Source organism: Tenrec ecaudatus, chromosome 1 (assembly GCF_050624435.1).
Source record: "Tenrec ecaudatus isolate mTenEca1 chromosome 1, mTenEca1.hap1, whole genome shotgun sequence".
Taxonomy (NCBI): domain Eukaryota; kingdom Metazoa; phylum Chordata; class Mammalia; order Afrosoricida; family Tenrecidae; genus Tenrec; species Tenrec ecaudatus.
Window position 1 is genome coordinate 88,294,185 of NC_134530.1, and position 18,860 is coordinate 88,313,044.

The window sequence follows — 18,860 nt, forward strand, 5'->3', positions numbered from 1 at the left end:
CTCTTAAAAAATTATAACACTGCAGTTCTACTTAATTTGCTTTTTATAAAGCCACAACCAAACCCACTGCCACTGCATCAATTCTGACGCATGGCGGCCATAGAGGACAGAGTAGAACTGTTCCATGGAGCTTTCTGGCTGCAGATCTTCACAAAAGCAGGCTACCTCCTGTGGAGCAGTGGGTAGCTTCAAACCACGGACCTGTTAATTACATCCCAACACTTCCCCTTTGTCCTTAAAGGCCAGCATGGGTAGACGAATGGAGAAGCAGCCAAAGTTCAGTAGATATTTATGAAAAGCACAGAAGAGAAACAGATGGATTGGATTAGAGAAAGAATAAAAATTCAGAGTTGATTGATGTGGAGACTATTTCATATGCAACTTACAGACTCTGCAAATGGGCCAGTGAGTCATTTTGACATAACCACGTGATAAATGGAGAAAAGATTGATGTTGTCAAGGATTTTGTTTTACTTGGATCCACAATCAACACTTATGGAAATAGCAGTCAAGAAATCAAAAAGTGCATTTTGCATTGACCTCTTTATCAAAAGTGTCACTTTGAGGACTTTCAGTGCCCCTGACCAAAGCTATGATGTCTTCCATCATGTCATATGCCTATGAACGCTGAAAGTGAATAAGGTAGATCAGAGAAGAGTGTTTGAATTAGGTGTTAAAGAAGAAGACTGAAATTCCCATGGCCCTCCAGAAGAACCAACAAATATCTTTGGGAAGAAGTAGAGCCAGAATGCCCCTTTAACAAAAATGAGCTGATACCAAGGGCTCAAGTGGAAAGAAAATGTTTTGAAAATGATGATGGGAATAAATATACAAATGTGCTTGACACATGAGTGCATTTTTGTATTGTGGTAAGAGCTGTATAAGTCCCCAATAAAATGATTTTTTTTTTTAAAAAACCTAGGATGGTGAGACTTCCTCTTGTGTACTTTGGACATTTTATGAGGAGGGACAGATCCCTAGGAAAAGGCATTATGCTTGGAAAAGTAGAACAGCAAAGAAGAAGATCCCTCAAGGAGATGGATGGACACCCTGGCCTCGACAATGGGCTCAGATACACCAGTTGTGAGGATGACCCCAGATTGGGCAGTGCTTCTTTGTGTTGTACGGGTCCTACGAGTTGGAATGGACTGGACAGTGCGCAACAACAGCAAGCTGAGAAGCGATTAGGATTATGAACTCTGATTTCGCCCTTTGCCGTAATTCAACCTCTGCCCAAGGTGAAGCCATTAAACTGGCTCTAGAACATTACCTAAATGGATGCCACTACTTTATCCATGCCCTTATCATAGCAGAAGGTTGTATTTGGAAGCATGCTGGTAGATGCTGTGAATTTTAACTCGGCATATTCCCATTATTTAGTTTAATATTAGAGGATATTTAATATTTTTCTGCATTTCTGGGCTAGGTAGCTAAGTTCAGTGAGAAAAAATTAAGAGGACAGTATGTAATAAGTATGCTCATGCTAATATTGTCCAAGAAAAATGACCACTGCATTGGGCCAAGAAGGGACCGTGAGTTAATATATGAAGATGGCGTTTTTGCCTTACCAAATTAGTGACTTGCACATATTTCTTAGATACTTGCTATAAAGTCTAAAAATAAACAAGAAGCATCAGCTCTTCCAACTTATAGTTCAATTAGGGGGTAAAACATAGATGGTGAACATTCTCCTATAATATTTTACTTCCTGCCCACACGACTCTGCTGGAAAAGGGCTCTTTACTCCCTTTTCAATAGAGGTAGAAACTGGATTCATCGCTGTCTGATTCCCTGGCCCACCCACACTCAGCCATGTAGTTTCTTCTTGACACCCCTGCCCTTTCTTCGAACTGCTTATCTGGCTCTACACACATCACTCCACAGAGACGGAGCTTCTCACTGGGAGTTCTGGGAATGCCACCGCCACACGTGTGCTGGCCACAGGCACTACCAGGCAAGAGCGGCTCTAGTGTAATAGATGCTGTGGTCATAACTACAGTTAACAATTTTGGTTTGTCACTGTTGTACCCATTTCATTGCGAAACAAACTCAAATCCAGAGAGGGGATCAACAGGAGTCCCAAGTAGTCTGCCTCTGTCTCCCTTTCCATGTGATTCCGCCAGGACCCTGGCCACACGCTGCTGCCAACAAGACTGACTCTCAGCTGCCATTCGCCAGACGTCCGCTTTCTCTAGATGAGATCCTGGTTCCCTGTGAACATCCCAGACTCCCTCCATCACCCCTTCCAGGTTTTATACCAGATGGAGCCATTTCTTCCTTAATAGTATACTTTCCCTGGCACTTCCTTAACATCTTTTTTACCTCAAAACTCTTAGGATTTGGGGAAATATAACCTCAGATTCTTTCTGAAGGAGGACATTTTCCTTCATCCCACCTTTCAACTCCATTTTTAAGGCAAAAAGGAAGGAAGGAGGGAAGGAAGAGGAAAGACAACCTGAAAACAAAAAAGCAAAAACAGTTGAAGCAAACCTTGGTGTTTATATCTGAAGGGACAAAATATGCAGTAACCATTTCTGTAAAGAGCGGAAAGTGATTGCAGAGAAAATCAAAGCCGTGGCTCTGGAATTCTAGAATGCACACATCTACAATCCATTATGTATAGTTCAGCTCCAGTGTTATCTTGAACACCTTGTAGGGAAAATTAAGGTGATCCTGTTCTCTCAGGATCCGCCAGGTCTATCTCCCTTTTCTTGCCTTTTCAGTAGAACTGAGGAAACGTTTAATTCCCACTAAAGCTGGGTGCTGCCCAGTCATTGAGTCTGAAATGCCTGAGAAAGTGCTTCTGATTTCAGCTGTAAAACATTCCTTCAACAAGCCTTGGAAACTAGCATACTGATGCCGGCAGAGTTCAGAGGGACCACATGTAAATGAGGCTCCGATATAAACTCCTTAAGAGTGCTTTTATGTAGTTTAAACCTGAACTTGAACTCGTAAATGTCTTCCTGGAGAACAACTTAGAAAGGCTGACACAATAAGAGGAAGTTGTGGTATATAGCTCAGACAATTCACTTCCTTAAGAGAAGTGTATGTATGTGTATGTATATATATATATATAGTGTATGTATCTATATATACATATATAGATTTGCATGAATTGAATTACATTTTAGGATAGAACAAAGTGGCATGGTTGCAAGGTTTTTGTTTTTGCAAAGTCAGAATGAAGGGGGGTATATATGTCTTTTGAAATAATCACCCCTCTTGCAAAATGGACAATAGAATCTATGATGAAAGCAAAGGAGATTTGAAGAGCCAGTCTACATAGAACAGCCGTCTGTCTCCAGTTGGTTTCATTAAAATATGACAAAGGAGCGGTGGAGATGGGTAGCTTGCACCCAAGCACTGTGTTGGTGTGTGAGCTCCTTCCTAAGCTTAGTTACAGGGGGAGTCTGGTCAAATAGGACTTCTTTAAAAACAGAGCAAGCGTGGTTTTGTTTGCCGGCTTGATGTCACAAAACACATTCTTGAATCTGACTTCAACGATCTTTGTTTCCAAGGTCTTCTCCAGCTCTGTTGTCACTACTACATAGGGAGTCATGAATTAAGTTTTCTGCTAGAATGACCTTACCTCTCTCCAAGAAGCCTGCGTGCCCTTGCCAGTCCTTTCCCGCACACCTAAATGTGAAACACTGCTAAGATCCTGCATGGAGAGTGTTAATGGCGTGGGACCTTCACCTTCACCCAACACTCCACCCCACCGCACACCTGTCAAGAAACGTTCCACTCACCTACACTCACACACTCAGGAAGAATCGGATTGTTTGTGCTGATGAATAGCACTTAGTTGCCAATTTAACCTACAAATTGAGACGGAAATAAATCTGAACATAGAACTAAAAATAGAAAAATGGAATTAAAGATTTTAGAGTTTTCCCATGAATTTTTTGAAGCCTCCTGAGTGTATGTATGTGTGTGTGTGTGTGTGTATTCTCAGCCACTGAATCAATTCTTACTGATAGCAACACTATAAAAGAATTTCCAAGACTAAATCTTTACCAGAGCAGACAACCTCATCTTTTTCCCATGGTGCAAATTGTATATTTGAATCTCTGACCTTGTGGTTAGGATCTCAATGCATAGTATCACCAGATCACTGTCTAATGCACAGTATCACTAGAGCTCCGTATGTGTGTGCATGTGTGTGTACACTAATCAGGCTGGTGGTTCGAACCTACCAGCAGCTCTGTGGAAAAGAAGAAGCGGTTCAATAAAGATTTACAGCCTTGAGAACCGTCTGGGGCAGTTTTAGTCTGCCCTGTAGAGTCACGGTGTGTCAGAATGAACCTGACAGCACTGGGTTGGATGTGGGTTGACGCAGAGTTATTTGAAACCGCAAACTCCCCCATGGGGGTTTGTGTTGCAAATCCTATCTTAACAAAACCAAGTTTCATTGCAATAGAATCCCAGATCCATCTACATTTTCAGGAGGAAAGCCTAGTTCCCTGCTCCCCAGTAGCTGCTTTCAGACACATCGTACCGAGCTTTGACCGGCCTCTAGGAACCCAGGCCGTTTCCCCTAAAGGGGGTAGCTCAGATTAAATCCTACCCCCCCCCGCCCCCCACCCCCATCCAGATGCACCAGTGCCTTCCATAGGAATGCACTTACCATTTTAGGTTAGTATTTCAGTCATTTTATGCCCCGGAATGCTGTGAACGCCTGTTTTGTACATAAGTCTACTTGGGTTCGGATAGTCATATAGTCTGGATATTCCATCCCTGTCTCAATTAGCTGATTTTTCCCCATATTCAGGCTGACTCTTCCACCTCAGTAAAGGATATGAAAGGTTTATCCCTGCCAATAGCACATCTACACCATGACTCAGAAAGGTGATGCCTGGGGACTAAGAGGGGAGTTCCTGGGCAACACAAATGGCTAAGTCCTGGGCCTAAGTCCAAGAGATTTGAACTCACCAAGAGGCACCTTGGAAGAAATGGCTGGCATTCTGTCTCTGCAGGGCCCCAGCCCTGGAAACCCCATGGGATGGTGCTGGTGTGCAACACGCGGAGCTGCCAGCAGTCGGAACAGACTCCACAGCCACTCGTTGCGTGTGGAGGGACTAGGAAAAGACAAGCATACGTGTTCCTAGAAGGCAAAGAGAGGCGTCAGCAGAAATGTCGTAGTCTAATTGGAGATTAAACTGCATGTGTACCTGTATTGCACAACACGTCCTTGGTTGTGCTGGGACTTAACCAAGCTGGCTGCCTGACAATCTAGTGCTCAGCTATATTGCACTAAACTCTAACTCGCTCTGCTCATGCGCATGGAAGCAAAGATGCCACAACCTCCTGCGCATTCTGTCCAAGCCTGGTTCCACTGGCTCTCTGCAAGCCACTTGACTCCAGCGCTAAGCAAGGTGGTTGTGGTTGCAGCTCAGGACTCTCTCCCCCGCTCCCTTCCTCAGCCTGGTGAAGGGCGCGGGAAGTAGTGTTACATGGTGTGGCCTTGGAGAAAGTAGGGGTCTGCTCAGCATACACAGGTGCGGAGGGAAGGAAACCTGGACTTCAGCAGTGGAAGGAAATGGGACTGGAAAAGCAAGAAGGGAGGATTGGAAAGACAAGAAGCAAGACTTGTGTAGGGGCCTTGCAGGCAGATGCTGACCGAGGCCGAAGAGTCCACAGGTGGCAGGTGCCATCCAATGTCTGAAGGGATCCTCGGCTGGGAAGGTTAGCGTGGGAGTTTGTCTCAGGCCATCTGGCATTCTATCGCAGGCAGTCTCTGGAAGAATGTTTGAAATAACCGTCGGCATTTTCATTTGCGTGCGCTTTTGCTCCGCTCACTAGACTTTTCCTACCCGTACTACCAGAGCAGCAAAGTCGATGCCGTAGGAGCGCCTAGAGCCCCAGTCATGTTAGGGAAGAGCCGATCAGCTTTGGGGAAGAGAAAGTTGGGGGAAGCAGACCACGGCGTGATTATAAATAACGTAGCCATGCTCTGCTGAGCTCTGACCTGCACTTCCCTGCATCTTATTCAGCACAAAGGACCCCTTCCCGGGCCCCCAGGGGCCATCTCCAAGTGTGACTGCCGGCACTTCTTAGACAACAGGCATTTCATTAAAATTGGAATCTGATGTCTGGAAAACATACATTTTTTTCTTTCCCATAGCCTTCTGGGGTATCACATTTCCTCCCTCCCCCCTCCCCCCACCCCACTGCCTTTCACTCCCCGGATCCCACTTTAGAAACTAACCAGGGGAATAGGGACTGATGATTTTAATGTCTGAAATTAAAAATCACAACAGGCTTGGCTGCCTTATTTATCTTTGCCTTTGGGGCTGGTAACCCAGCCCGGTGTTGCTCTTTCAGAAGAGCGGCAGCCTAACTTCTCAGATGGAAAGGGGTTTGTTCCATTGGTAGGGTGGGGTTCTGTTAAAGTGCAGCATGGATGGTCTGTAACTAGACTCCTTAGTCTTGCCATTCTGTGATGGGAGCGGAGGGTGGCCTGTCAGGTTCTGGTTCTTGGCTGGGCTCTGCTGAATAGAAAAGGGAGAGAGAACAAAAAATAAACACGGCTCAGAAAATAAGCTGTCGTCGCCACCGCAATTCCCAGAACAGAGCCATCCGGAGACGCTGCCCCGGCTCCACCCAGAGAACCCAGCAGTGCCATCGAGACCAAGCGATGGGCACCCGGGACCATTTCATCAGGCCGCCACCCCCTTAATCTCCATCCCGCACCTCAGATCTCAAGTAGCTTCATGGCGCGGGCCCACTTTAATGGGTAGAATCTTCCCCCGCCCACCCCACCTCCCCCTCTCTCCATGAAAAAGCAGGAAATAAGCTGTCTCTTTCATAAAAAGATTTACAAAATGTAATCATTGTTGAAATATTCCCTTTGAACTGCTGTGTCCACGGGGGTCTCCGGCTCCCAGAGCCGTGCTTCCTTAGAAGCCCCTCACAGCTCCTCCACAAGGGCAGGTACACTGGTGGCGCCAGGCTTTGATGTCCTGAATGAATGAAAGAAAGGCACAATAAAAGGAGCTGTTGATCAAGCATAAAATGCTCTTTAAGCTGACAGAATAGCAGCGTTAACACACCCTAAAGCTGCTTTTAGTCGCTCCCTTTTCCTCACGTTTTCCTGTGCTTTGTGTACAGTGGGGGTTTGTGTTTTATAAGAAGTCTCTGATCTATGTAGTATGCCATTCGCTGACAAAAACCAAAATAGGATTGCTTCTGTCCCACTTGGTTGCCTGACTACTCCCCCCACCCCTTCCCCTCCCCCTCCCCCAAACTTCCAAGGCCTGCAGTTTAGCCTCGCAAAGCAAAAGGCCCAAATGCCTTTCATAAACTTGAGCCAGTTCCTTTTGTGTTGTTGGATTCGCTGCTCTGATTTTAATACAGCAATTAAAGACAGATTTTTTGTTTTGTAATTTTCTCAAGAACTTTCTCTTGCAGCTGGGCAAATGGAACGGACAGAACTGGTACTTGTAACTAAGAGAGTGTATCATTAAAAACAAGCGAGCCGCCTCGTTTGGCCATTTCTTTCCCAGGGAACTGTTGGCATGGTTGTCAGGGGCCACCAGGTAGGCTCTGACTCACAGCCACCCTCTGCTCCACTTTCCCACCCGCAACTTCCCCTGGGAGCTGCTCCTCAGGAAACCTTGTGTCCCATGCACATTTGCTAGTGAGACGACCCCTCTGTCCTGACCTTCTATTTTCAAATATATGCCTTATCCAGAGACTATCTCACAGTGGTCCTCACAAAAATGGATCACTATCTCTATGGTATGGAGGCTAAAATGGAGACTCAGAGGTGCTAACTGACAGGCCTAGAATTACTAACCTAGTAAAAAAGGGTACCAATAACTCAAAGCCAAACTCAACAGCTGTCAAGTCGGTGCCAACTCATAGTGACCCTAGAGGAGAGGGAACTGCCCCTGTGAGTTTCTGAGACTGTAACTCTTTACTGAGGTAGAAAGCCCCATCTTCCTCCCATGGAAAGGCTGGTGGTTTCAAACTGCTGATCTTGTGGCTAGCAGCCCAACATGTAATCCACTACACCACCAGATTTCTATAAACAATGATACTAGGACCCCATTAATCTGGACACCAGAGCACTAGCTCTTACTGCTCCACATCCTACCTTCCAGGAAATCCTCAGGGTAAGTGTGAGTAAGGCAAAAGGTAACCTTTAACCCCAAAGGTTTGGGTTCCTTAAAGTAGAAGACTCCTTGGTGAAAACATGAAGGGTGACTTCCCCTACCCCCACTTCCACCACCCATAAAAAATGAAAAGAGGGAAAAAAAAAAAGAGGACCTGATGCAAGGGGCTTAAGTGGAGAGCAAATGCCTTGAGAATGATTGGGGCAGGGAATGTATGGATGTGCTTTATACAATTGATGTATGGATTGTGATAAGAGTTGTATGAGTCCCTAATAAAATGTAAAAAAAGAAAAAAAATGAAAAGAAAAATATTGATGCTGATGGGAGACATGCAGGCTCAGAATGCAGAGAAAGATTTGGTTTGGGATCAACAGTGAGAATAATTGGATTGTACATGCACTCTCGAGGTTGGGAGGTGCTCGATGTCTTGTTTGGTAAAAAGATTAGTATTTTCCCATTTTGAGGTTTGAACCAAAACAGAGGTCTTGGCTGAGAGCAGCACGGTCCCTCTCGAGGGAGTGGTGGTTTGGACCACTGCTCTGTGCTTGTAGTGAGTGGGCAGCCGTCCATGCTACAGCGCTAGTGCACATGCTACTGACGCACTTGGCCACAGTTGTCCCCGTTGCAACAGACCTTCTGTTGGAACTGCCCAGTGCCGTGCAAGGAGATAAGTTGTCCCTCTAGGACAAAGCTTGTCAATCGGAGACATGTGGGCATGTGGCGTGGATGTGGCTCAGCCACGCTAGAAGTCATCCATCCAAATCCCTGCCTTTGTCTTCCTGGTGGTGCTGACACCAGGTTTGGGTGGTTTGTTCCTCTGTCCCAGCCTTCATTTAACAGTGCTTATTTAGGGTCCACTTGGGACCAGCCCACTGGGGAAGAAAAGGGGTAATTACAGTTCAGCAGTAACTGCCCAGGGAAAGACCCCCTAGGAAGGAAAGACTTCTCATCTGAGGACTCAAGGCCTGCTCAGTATTACCAAAGCCAAGGAGAGGGACACAACCTGTACCAAGACCCCGCAGGGAGAAAGACGCGGGTGGGGGTTGGGGGAGAGTCTGGAAGACGTTTGAAAACAGCCCAAGTGTTGAGTACAAATGGGGAGAAGATAAGGCCCCAGAGGTAAGCCCGGCCAGTCACAAGCCATTAATATTTTAATCACTTCCTGTATCATAAACAAGTCTTAGTTTAGCCTTATTGAAAACAGGCATTTTTTAATTATCAAAATCAGACAAGAAAAAAAGTAGCAGCAGAGATCAAAGCTCGATGCTGAAAACACCAATCACTAGCACCTGTATGTGGCAGGCACCCTGTTCAGGAGCAACCAGTGTGAGTCCTCCTGGAGCACAGACAAGGGCTCAGGGATGGGGGACCTGCTTGCTTAATGTTGAACGGCTAATAAAGGAAAAGTTGAATGCTATCCTGGATCCCTTTGGGCTGTGGATACTCAGCCTCAACTTAAGTTTGTAGTGAGCCCACTGTGAGGCAAGGTGTAATAATGGTTCAGTGGTAGAGTGTCTGTCAGCCAGGCAGGAGACCTGGGTTCAGTTCCTGGCCGGTGCACCTCCTGTGCAGAGACCTCCTGTGCCGACAGTGCCCAGCTGTTGAAGGCTGTCTACTGCTATGACACTGTGCAAGCTTCAACGGAGCTTCTACACCAAGATAGGCTAAGAAGAACCCTCTGACGGTCTCTTTCAGAAAACTGGTCAACTAGCCAGTGAAAGCCCTATGATTCACAAGGGTCCAGTCCCCAGCCAATCACAGGGATGGCACAGAACCTGGCAGTGTTTATACATGGGGCTGCCATGAGACAGGCCAACTGAAGATCAGTTAAGAATCACTGTGATTAAAGCAAGCTGCCTGGTATCTTAAAGGGGTTAGAAGTGTACAATCTCTAACCCCTTCTTTCTTGAGAGCAGAGATCACCGATTTTCTTTCACTTGTCACTACCCCCTAAAAAGCCCTGAGAGTGGTGTGAGTTATATGTTTGGCTGCTAACTGCAAGGTCAGCAGTTCAAACCTGCCAGCCACTCTTGTGGGAGAAAAGTGACCCTCTGTGCTCTGGAAAAGAGCCACAGTTTAGGAAGCCCACGGGGTGAGGTCCACCCTGCCCTAGAAGGTCGCTATGAGTTGCCATGGACTCGATGGCAGGGAGTATCCACAGAAGCTAGCGTACTTTGCACCTAGTACACCAAAACAAAAATGAAACAGAAACAAACCCAAATTCACTGTCCTCAAGTCAAGCCTGGCTCATCGTGACCCCATAGGACAGGGGAGAACTGTTACTCTGGGTTTCTGAGACTGGGACTCTTTGTGGAAGTAGCTTTACGGAGTGGCTGGTGGTTTTGAAGTGCTGATCAGGGCTCCCTGCCCAGTACACAGTACTTACTAAGTGAGCGAATAAGGCCTCCCAAGAGGTTGGTACTAATGTGAGAAACTCAGTCTCGCAGATGTCCTGTCCATTCCTGCTGTGTTGTGGTAGGGGTCGATCGTGTTGGGCTCTTGGGCTGAGGTGCCAAGGGCAACACATTGGGTATAAAACGTGAGCTGTGTGTTAGCCCCTTCCAGCAAGAGCAGGAAGCCAAACATGACTAACCCCATTAATATGACCCTGAAGCGGTAGCATCGCCTCAGGACAGAAGTTAACGTGGTGGTGGCGCCTCCCGCAGTTTGGGCTGACAGTGGCCTCTTTTGGAGGTGCTGGGGAGCCAGGCGAGGGGAGGGCTCCCTGGAATTGCCTGTTTCCATTTCCGTGTGTGAATGTCCTTAAATAACCCACCTTGCCTGGAGAAGAAAGCAAAGCCGTCACACCCAGTTCTGGATTCCACATTAACAGCCTCCTTCCTCAGAGTTAAACTTTGGCCTTGAGGCCCTTTGTTTAACTTTTTAATTTGAAAAACAGAGACTGCTGCGTCACAGTCTGTTCCGCCCTCTCATGTCCTGCACGCCCCTAACCGCCCCTCCCTTTTTTCGGTTCAAGTAAAATGTCTCTCAAACAGACTTGCATTCATGATGTTTCCGAAATATGTATCCTGCCCTCCTAGTGAAGAGTATGTTAAAAAGGTCTTTTACAAAGTCATCAGACACTTAGGGTTGTTCCTTGTTCACCAAGGAGCGGAGTTCTTGGCCTTCCTCGCCAGCCTCGCCTGCAGCAGCCTCCAGCAGCACACAGGCTGGGGCCAGGGCAGGAAGGCAGACAGATAGTGCATGTGGCTCATAAAACCTGACTACTGTAAGCATTCCCGAATCCTGGCACATTGGGATTCGAACTTTCATGGGGCTGTAAATTAAGGGGCTGGAAGTGTGGCAAAGCTCCTCAGAGCACAGGCGGGGGTAGACGCAGCCTCCCTGCAATGGTTAAATGAAATTTTATAAGCGCATTCAGTGGGGCTGTTTTGCATTACATGAGCTGAATACCTTAGAGACACCACATCTGCAGGCACTTTATTAAATCCTTAGTCAGCACTTTCCAACCTGATGAGATTACTTCTTCATTTGACTGGAGAAAAAGGAAAGCTGAGCTCTTGTCCTGGACTGCAGATTTCTTTTGATGTTTCACCTTGAACGCTGAAAGAGGACAATCACCCCCCTCCCTTCTCTCTCCTTCTCCCTCTCCCACACCTCTGCCCCCCAGTATAGCCCAAACTGTAGAATTGTGGACCCATGGAGTCATTTCACTTAACTAGAGCCTTTGTGGGGCTGTGGGTTTATGGGGCTCTAAAACAAGGGTGGTTGACAAGCTCTGAGGAAATCTAGATCAAAGCTCTGTGTTGATTTCCTTCATGTAAGCAGATGAGATAACATCGCCCATGTTGTATTGTAATATTGGAAATCACTGGCGAAGGGGACAGAGATGCCTGTGTGTCTTCCTGGATACAAGCAGGAAGCTTACTGGGTTGTGCAGTATGAAGCCTTCATACATGACGTATGGAGCAATTGATTATGCTATTGCTTAGTGCTGAAGACAATTTTTTAAATGCTCCATAAATAAATTTTGTTTAATATGTTAACATTTCTCCAGTGATTGGTTACTTGATCCCAGAAATTTAATCATGTCAGATTTCTATTATATTCTTTTATGGCCCAAGTAGGGAAAATAATAACAACTCAAAGGCATTGTGTTACACGTGTTTTGGAACTTGCATTGCCTACATGATAGACACGGTAAGAAAGAAGGTGGAGGGGGGCAGGAGACGCCAGGGGAAATACCGGACTTTCCTAAGCCATATCTTGCCCATCTGGTGTTATTGTTAGTTTGTGGACATTTATAGAAACCAGGAGCCTTACACTTGTGTGACTATCACCTTCACGCCACAATATTAAAAGTGACTTTCAGCTATAAACTGGTCCTGAGAAAAGCTGGCAAAACTGATGATTTGTTTAAAACAATTATTTTAACTGTTTATGTACCACCTCTTCAAATCAATTGTTTGATCTGTAGCCTCATCTCTCCCCGATCCTAAACAAAAAGAATCTCTGTGTGATCCCCCCTCTTGAACTTCCTGTTATATAAACTCTTGATCAAGTAGCAAGGTTAATTGTCATGATGAATTAGTGTGATCTTGAAGTAAGTCCTAATGGTCAATTTACTGGAGGGGGGTGGGTTACCTTTTAAAATAGTTTTTCACTTGGGCCTGAAAGGGTTAATTAAGTTTTGGGTTTTTTTTTCACGGGTTATTAAAAATCCTAACCCACACCTTCAGGAGTCATATTGACACCCCACCACAGAGCAACTTGCTCTTCTATTGCCATGTTGCTGGTCAAAGCACAACAGCCCTCTGTGTCTGCAAATCATTGCTAAAATCATCTCAAGAAAAAAAAAAGTTTGAAAGCTTTAACATTAGACAAAAGCCCAAGAGCTGCAGTGCGCAGCTCAAAAACCCAGAGTCAGCAACTTCTATTGATTAAAAACTAACCTTTAAAGTAACTCTGAGAGTGTGCGGTTAGCATTTAAATTTAAACATGTCATGAGTTGATTTGTGTTACTGAATACCAACGCAGGAGGAGTAACATTCACATTGCATTTTTTTTTCTAATTCCCTTAAGCAGCTAAAATATTTCATGAAATGTCAATAGGGTAAAAGAGGGGGATAGGGGGAGGGGAGCAACGCTGGGTCTCCTCGTTTTCTTTCCCATGCAAATATTCACCCCCCAAAAGAAAAGTGTGGGGAGTGAAACACAATAATTAGTCCTTTGTCTAACTTTCCCAAGTGCCAGAGAAAGACAGATTAATTAAATATACAACAGTGTTGGTTTTTGGAGTGGGGGTCTTGCTTGCTGTGTAGGTCATAAATTAGGCAGAATAAATACTTCAATGTGTTTGCAGTGGGCCCTGCTACGTCAGAACCGCTGGAAGGTTGGTGGGAGGAGAGCGGAGGGTTTCTTGCTAATGATAGTCACGTCTGGGTCTGTCTGGTTGCTCTTAGCAACCAGACATGATGTAACACCAGGATGAACTTGAACTTGGGGGACTTGAAAAGAGAACAATAGACCAGAGCAATCAATAAAGCCTATTTCAGTGAAGGATTACAGAGCTGCTCTGGGGTAACCTTGTCTGCGAGGCACATACTGAATAGTAAGATGTGTGAAGAAACTTTTTTTTTTTTTTTTTGCTTTGCTTTGCTGTTTAAGAGGAGTGCAGGGGCACTGCAGATTTTTGCAGTGCGCGGAGGTCGCGTCCGGGAACTGTGGTTGGAGAACTGCTCCCCCTGCCGACTCGCTGGGTCAAACGCGTCTGCTTCCAGCAGGCTGGAGGCTCCTGCGATGTCACGACGGGGGAGAAAGGGTGAGAACGGGAGTTGTGAGCACCTGGAGCCCCGCCCAGCGTCTGAGAGGCTCCGCTCAGCAGAGAAAAGGCTCCCGCGTCGATCCGACCCAATCCTAGGAGGGGCTACAGAAATGCAGGCTGAAGTTGGCCTTCCTCTTCCTCCTCCCATTTACTTGTTTTCCTTTTGCCCAGTTAGATTTAGGCCATGTGTATTTGCCGGGATGATTTCCTTTCAGGACACAAGAGGCTTTGTTGTGTCTCTCACAGCATGTGGTCAGCGAGTACCTTTTAAAAGTAGACAGGATGAGTAGTTTTTCTGTTGTTGTTTTGTTTTTCAGTTTGGGCTTAGGCTTTTTAAATGCCTCTGGAAATCAAAGGTTGCTTGTGTGGCCGGGAAATTTTACACCAACCTCCATGCACGGATCCTTTAGCTGTTTGCCCCTGGGATTGAACCAGTCCTTACATTACTTAATTTAATCCCTAAAATAAGGACGAGCCTCCTCCTGACTGGATGAACCCAATTGTAAACCTTTGTGGTATTATCAACTTGGAGAATTCCAAAGCACTGGATTTTGCCAGAATTTGATGATTTTTCTTTGAATCATGATCAATGTAAGTGACTGTAACAGGCTATCTCTACAAAAAAAGGTTGGCAAATCACTTGAGAAGTTGACTTTGCTGTCAGCCCATAGTTAGCCTCCTTGTTTAGCTAACAGAGAAAGTAGGTGATGTGATTGGGGACCTTAGGATTTACGAAAGGAAAGGGTAACCAACTGGCAGGTGGGCCCAGCAGATATATAGAAGGTTCAAAATCGATATGGACCAGCAGTTCTCAACCTGTGAGTCCCAACCCCTTTGGGGGTCTAATGACCCTTTCACAGGTGTTGCTCGATTCATAACAGTAACAAAATGACAGTTAGGAAGTAGCAACGAAAATAATTTCATGATTGAGGGGTCACCACAACCTGAGGACCTGTATGAAAGGATCACGGTGTGAGGAAGGGTGAGAACCCCTGGACTAGGCAGAAGCTTGAACAAAGACTGTGCCTTATTTTTTCTTCAGGCACCATGATCATTAATAGAATGGAAATTTGATACTGCTTGATTGGTTTCTTCCATTTTAAAAAATATTATTCTAAAAATATTGAGGTGAAAGGAACATTTTACTTCATAAAGTCCACCTCCACGCATACACTAAAACTGAGGAGTCCAAGAGGAATACCTGAATTCACCCTGGACACCTGATTTGCTGTTTTTTTCTCTTTCACGCCCACCATTCTCGCAAAGGAGCCCTGGTGACCCTGTCATGTATGCATTGAACTGCTTGCTAATCACAAGGTCCAGGTTCAAAGCCACCAGCCAATCTTTGAGAGAAAGAGGAGGGAGGCCATCTTCTCCCATGAAGAGTTCTAGCCTCAGAAACTCTATATGGGGTTGCTATGAGACAGAATTGATGCCATGGTACGGAGAGAGAGTGGTGGGGGTGGGGTGCAGTTAGCAATCAGTGAGAAACTGGAGGGTAGAGAGTCCATCCAAGTACTTCTGAGAAATCGGCTATTCAAAGAGTCCTACAGAGCATGATTCTCCCCTGAGAAACGCTTCGTTGCCCTGAGAGGGAATCAGCTTGAAGACAAGTGGGGGTGAGGCTTCTAGTAGTAATAACCACACGTACCTATTAAGACAGCGCTTCTCACCCTTCCTCACGCCGCGACCCTGTAAGACAGGTCCTCAGGTTGTGGTGACCCCCCAACCATGAAATTATTTTTGTTGCTACTTCACAGCTGTCATTTTGCTTCTCTTATGAATCAGGCGCCCCCTGTGAAAGGGTCGTTGGACCCCCAGAGGGGTCAGGACCCACAGGTTGAGAACCGCTGTATTAAGAGAATGTTAGAACCACATGGGTAGTGTGTTTAAAAGCAGACCTTGTGAAATTCAGGAATAGCCATCTGTTGCCATGTGAAATAACTCCCCGCACCCATTCTCTGTTCATGTAACCCTTCTACACTGAGCGCCTCCCATGCAGCAGGCACTCTGCAGGGTAACCCTGAGTCAGGTAACTGGTCAGTAAGACCATCAAGTCCCCTGCCCTCTGCTCGCTATCCTCCCACTCCTCAGGACTGACAAGTCCCGATTTGTCTTTCCAGTGACCGTCACTAGTTTGTGGTGTCAAATGCATGCGAAGGTTAACAGGCTCCACCGATGGCCTTTCATTTTACTTACGAGTAAGATCAGTCTCGGCGCTCAGGGCTTGCTTTTGTTGCTTATTCCTTTTCTTTCTCGGTGAATCTCCCCACAAAGAACTAGACTGCATGGTGGGAAAGGTCCTTCTAAAAATGCTCTTTGAGGAGTTCTTCTAACGGTGCCTTTCGTTTTGTCTTCCAGTCCTGGTACCTGGGATAAAGGTTGCATTGTCCCACCATCCACCAGACAGACCACCTGACCCCTTCTCAACTCTGTAACATGGACGCACCTTCAACCCAGCGCAGTTACAACTTCACTGTCAGTGGAAGGGGAGAACACCGATCCAAATCAACGTGTACAAGGAGACAGCAGGCTCTATGGTCAAACCGCAAAGGCCATAACCTTTTGGGATTTTTTTTTAATACTTTAGGGACTGTTGTAATTTCCTCATATGGTGCTGGAAATGGTTGGGCTTTGTAACATTTGAAGTGTTTTCTGTGGTGGTGTGAGCATTCGGTGATGTGGTTCGAGGGGTCTGCCCTTGCTCACTGACTTCCCACTGTCACACACTTCCCTTGCAGAGCCTGGCGGTTTCACAGTATTTCATGAATTACCCACACAGGTGTGACCCTCAAGCAGTTGAGGGAGGCGCGCCGGAAAACTAAATCTTTTGTAGTAGCTGCGATCTGCAATATATAACTTACGGGACAGTCAAAGGGCAATGTTTTCTGTAGCGTAGTGGAAAAAGAAGACACAGTTATGTTCCTGTTTTGTTTTTTCTTTTAGTTTGGTTCGGTTCAGCAGTCAGCAGTCAGGTGTACACCACGGCCCGCAAGGACAATGAATTCACTCATGCTGCAGAACAATTCTGAAAAATGGCAAACAACGACGACTACTACTATTCAGTTTTTTAAAAGTTTTGAGATGCTGCACTTACATTAGGAAAAAAAACAAACATTTTTTCAACAATTTCAATAATGACACAAAAATTCATAGGGAAATGGGGAAGATGGTCTGTTTTGACAGAAACTGACAGGAATCAATCAAAACAATCGAATTTTGAATTGAGTAAAGTGCAATTTCATTGGATAGCTAAATATCTTTGTAAGATAGAGATTGTTGAAAATTCTATTTTTGTTTTCAAGTCCTTCCACCCCAGGACTCTAAATTATTGGGGTAAAAAACAGCCTTGCAAGAAAAAGGGGAGCTATTTTTGCTTTTTATGTTTTTTATTGTTAAACTTGTATCCCTTTAAAAACTGAAGGAAAATTAAAAAAAACAAAAAAACAAAAAAAAACAAATCTAATGGTGCTTTTACCACAATATGTTAATGACATTAAATGCTAATTAATTATTTTCTGTTATCAAAGCACATAACTAAAATGAAATCATGGTATCTTGTTAATTTTATAAGCTAGAAGTCACTATAATGGATTCTGCCAATTCTGAAAATTTTTACATGTATCTGGCAACATAGGATTTATCAGTTATCAGTCACTTCATTGTACCAGAGATTGTCCAGAAATTGTAAAGACCTTTGCGTCCCTGAACTGGGCTATGGGAAAATAAGAATAATAGCAAAACCAATACTGACACCAATGCTGGTGCCCATTCAGATCAAGGGTACTTGTTAGGGGGGAATTGCACCCCCACATGTCCTGTATCTTATATAACAAAAAAAAAAAGGAAAAGAAAAAAAAGTGCAAGTGAATTTTCTACCAGACAGCGAAGCACCCCTTTGCTTCCCATGCAACTTCAAGAAGGTTTCCTATACTATACATATATATACGTGTTCTGGTTGGCAAGCCCCGCTGATCAGAGAACGTCTCTGCATGTTCTAGTGTTAGTAACTAATTTTTATGTAGTTAATGTAGGATAAAGTAGAGTGCGTTAAGACACAATATTGTAATCCCTACTCTAGGCACTTGCCTTTAAACTTACGTTTCGCAGCCCTTCAGAAGGGCTCTACTACTGTCCCATCCAATCAAGGAACTGAAATTCTTGGGAAGACACTTTGCTCCTCATCTTCCCCCACCCCACCCCTGCCCCACCCCCACAATGTTGTTTTGTTTTGTTGTTTTTTTTCCTTAATTTGCACGAAAACAAAAATTCCATATCAATGTGCCTTGCCCTGGATAGCGATGATTTGTGGAATTGTTGCACATGCTCCTCTAATGAAAGGGGTCTCCCCTCGTCGAGCATTTGGAGACACTTTTTTGTAAATGTGACTTTTACGTCAGCCACCGTCAGTTTCAACATCTAGCACTAAGTAGCGAGTTAGTTGTTCCGCAGACAGGAGGCGTCTTTACTGGCCTCTGTGGTCAATGGCAGTGCGATTCTGAGATCTACAGATGCTTAGAGTATCAGTATTTTGGATGTTGCTGCATTTTACAATGTATTTGGAGTCTTCCTTTGTCCCCCCACCCCAGATATATGAAAATATGCAATACCTGCTTAGATCACGTAGAAAAGCCTAGCGATTATTCATTTTTCTTTTCTTTTTTTTTTAATTTGACCAAAGTCGGTGCTGCACTTGATGCAGTGTGTTTTAGGTGTTTGTCTTTGTACCTTTTTTTCCTTTTTAAATGTGTGTGATTTTTGAATGCACGTGCGCAGGAAGGGCTCCTCTTAGAGAAGCAGTCAAACTGTGAAGCACTAAGCTGACCCTGCTTCAAGCAATTTTGTTTTTACAACTGTTCCTTTCACAAGCAAGCCTTAAAAAAAAAAAGAGAAAAAAAAGACAACTTCCTTTTTCTTCAGCTCCCACACCCCATTTTTCTTAGCAGACTGCAGTCAAT

The 18,860-nt window shown here is 45.1% G+C and overlaps 1 protein-coding gene across 4 annotated transcripts in view; it reads left to right on the forward strand.

Moving 5' to 3' along the window:
• NFIA (nuclear factor I A) overlaps positions 1–18,575 on the forward strand; it is a 422,222-nt gene extending 403,647 nt beyond the window's left edge. For all 4 annotated transcript variants that reach the window (XM_075556962.1, XM_075556953.1, XM_075556946.1 and 1 more), the window contains one exon: positions 16,264–18,575. In XM_075556962.1, coding sequence (XP_075413077.1) covers positions 16,264–16,340 — 77 coding nt within the window. In that variant the 3' untranslated portion in view covers positions 16,341–18,575. The remainder of the gene's footprint in view (positions 1–16,263) is intronic.
• The last annotated feature ends 285 nt before the right edge of the window (positions 18,576–18,860 follow it).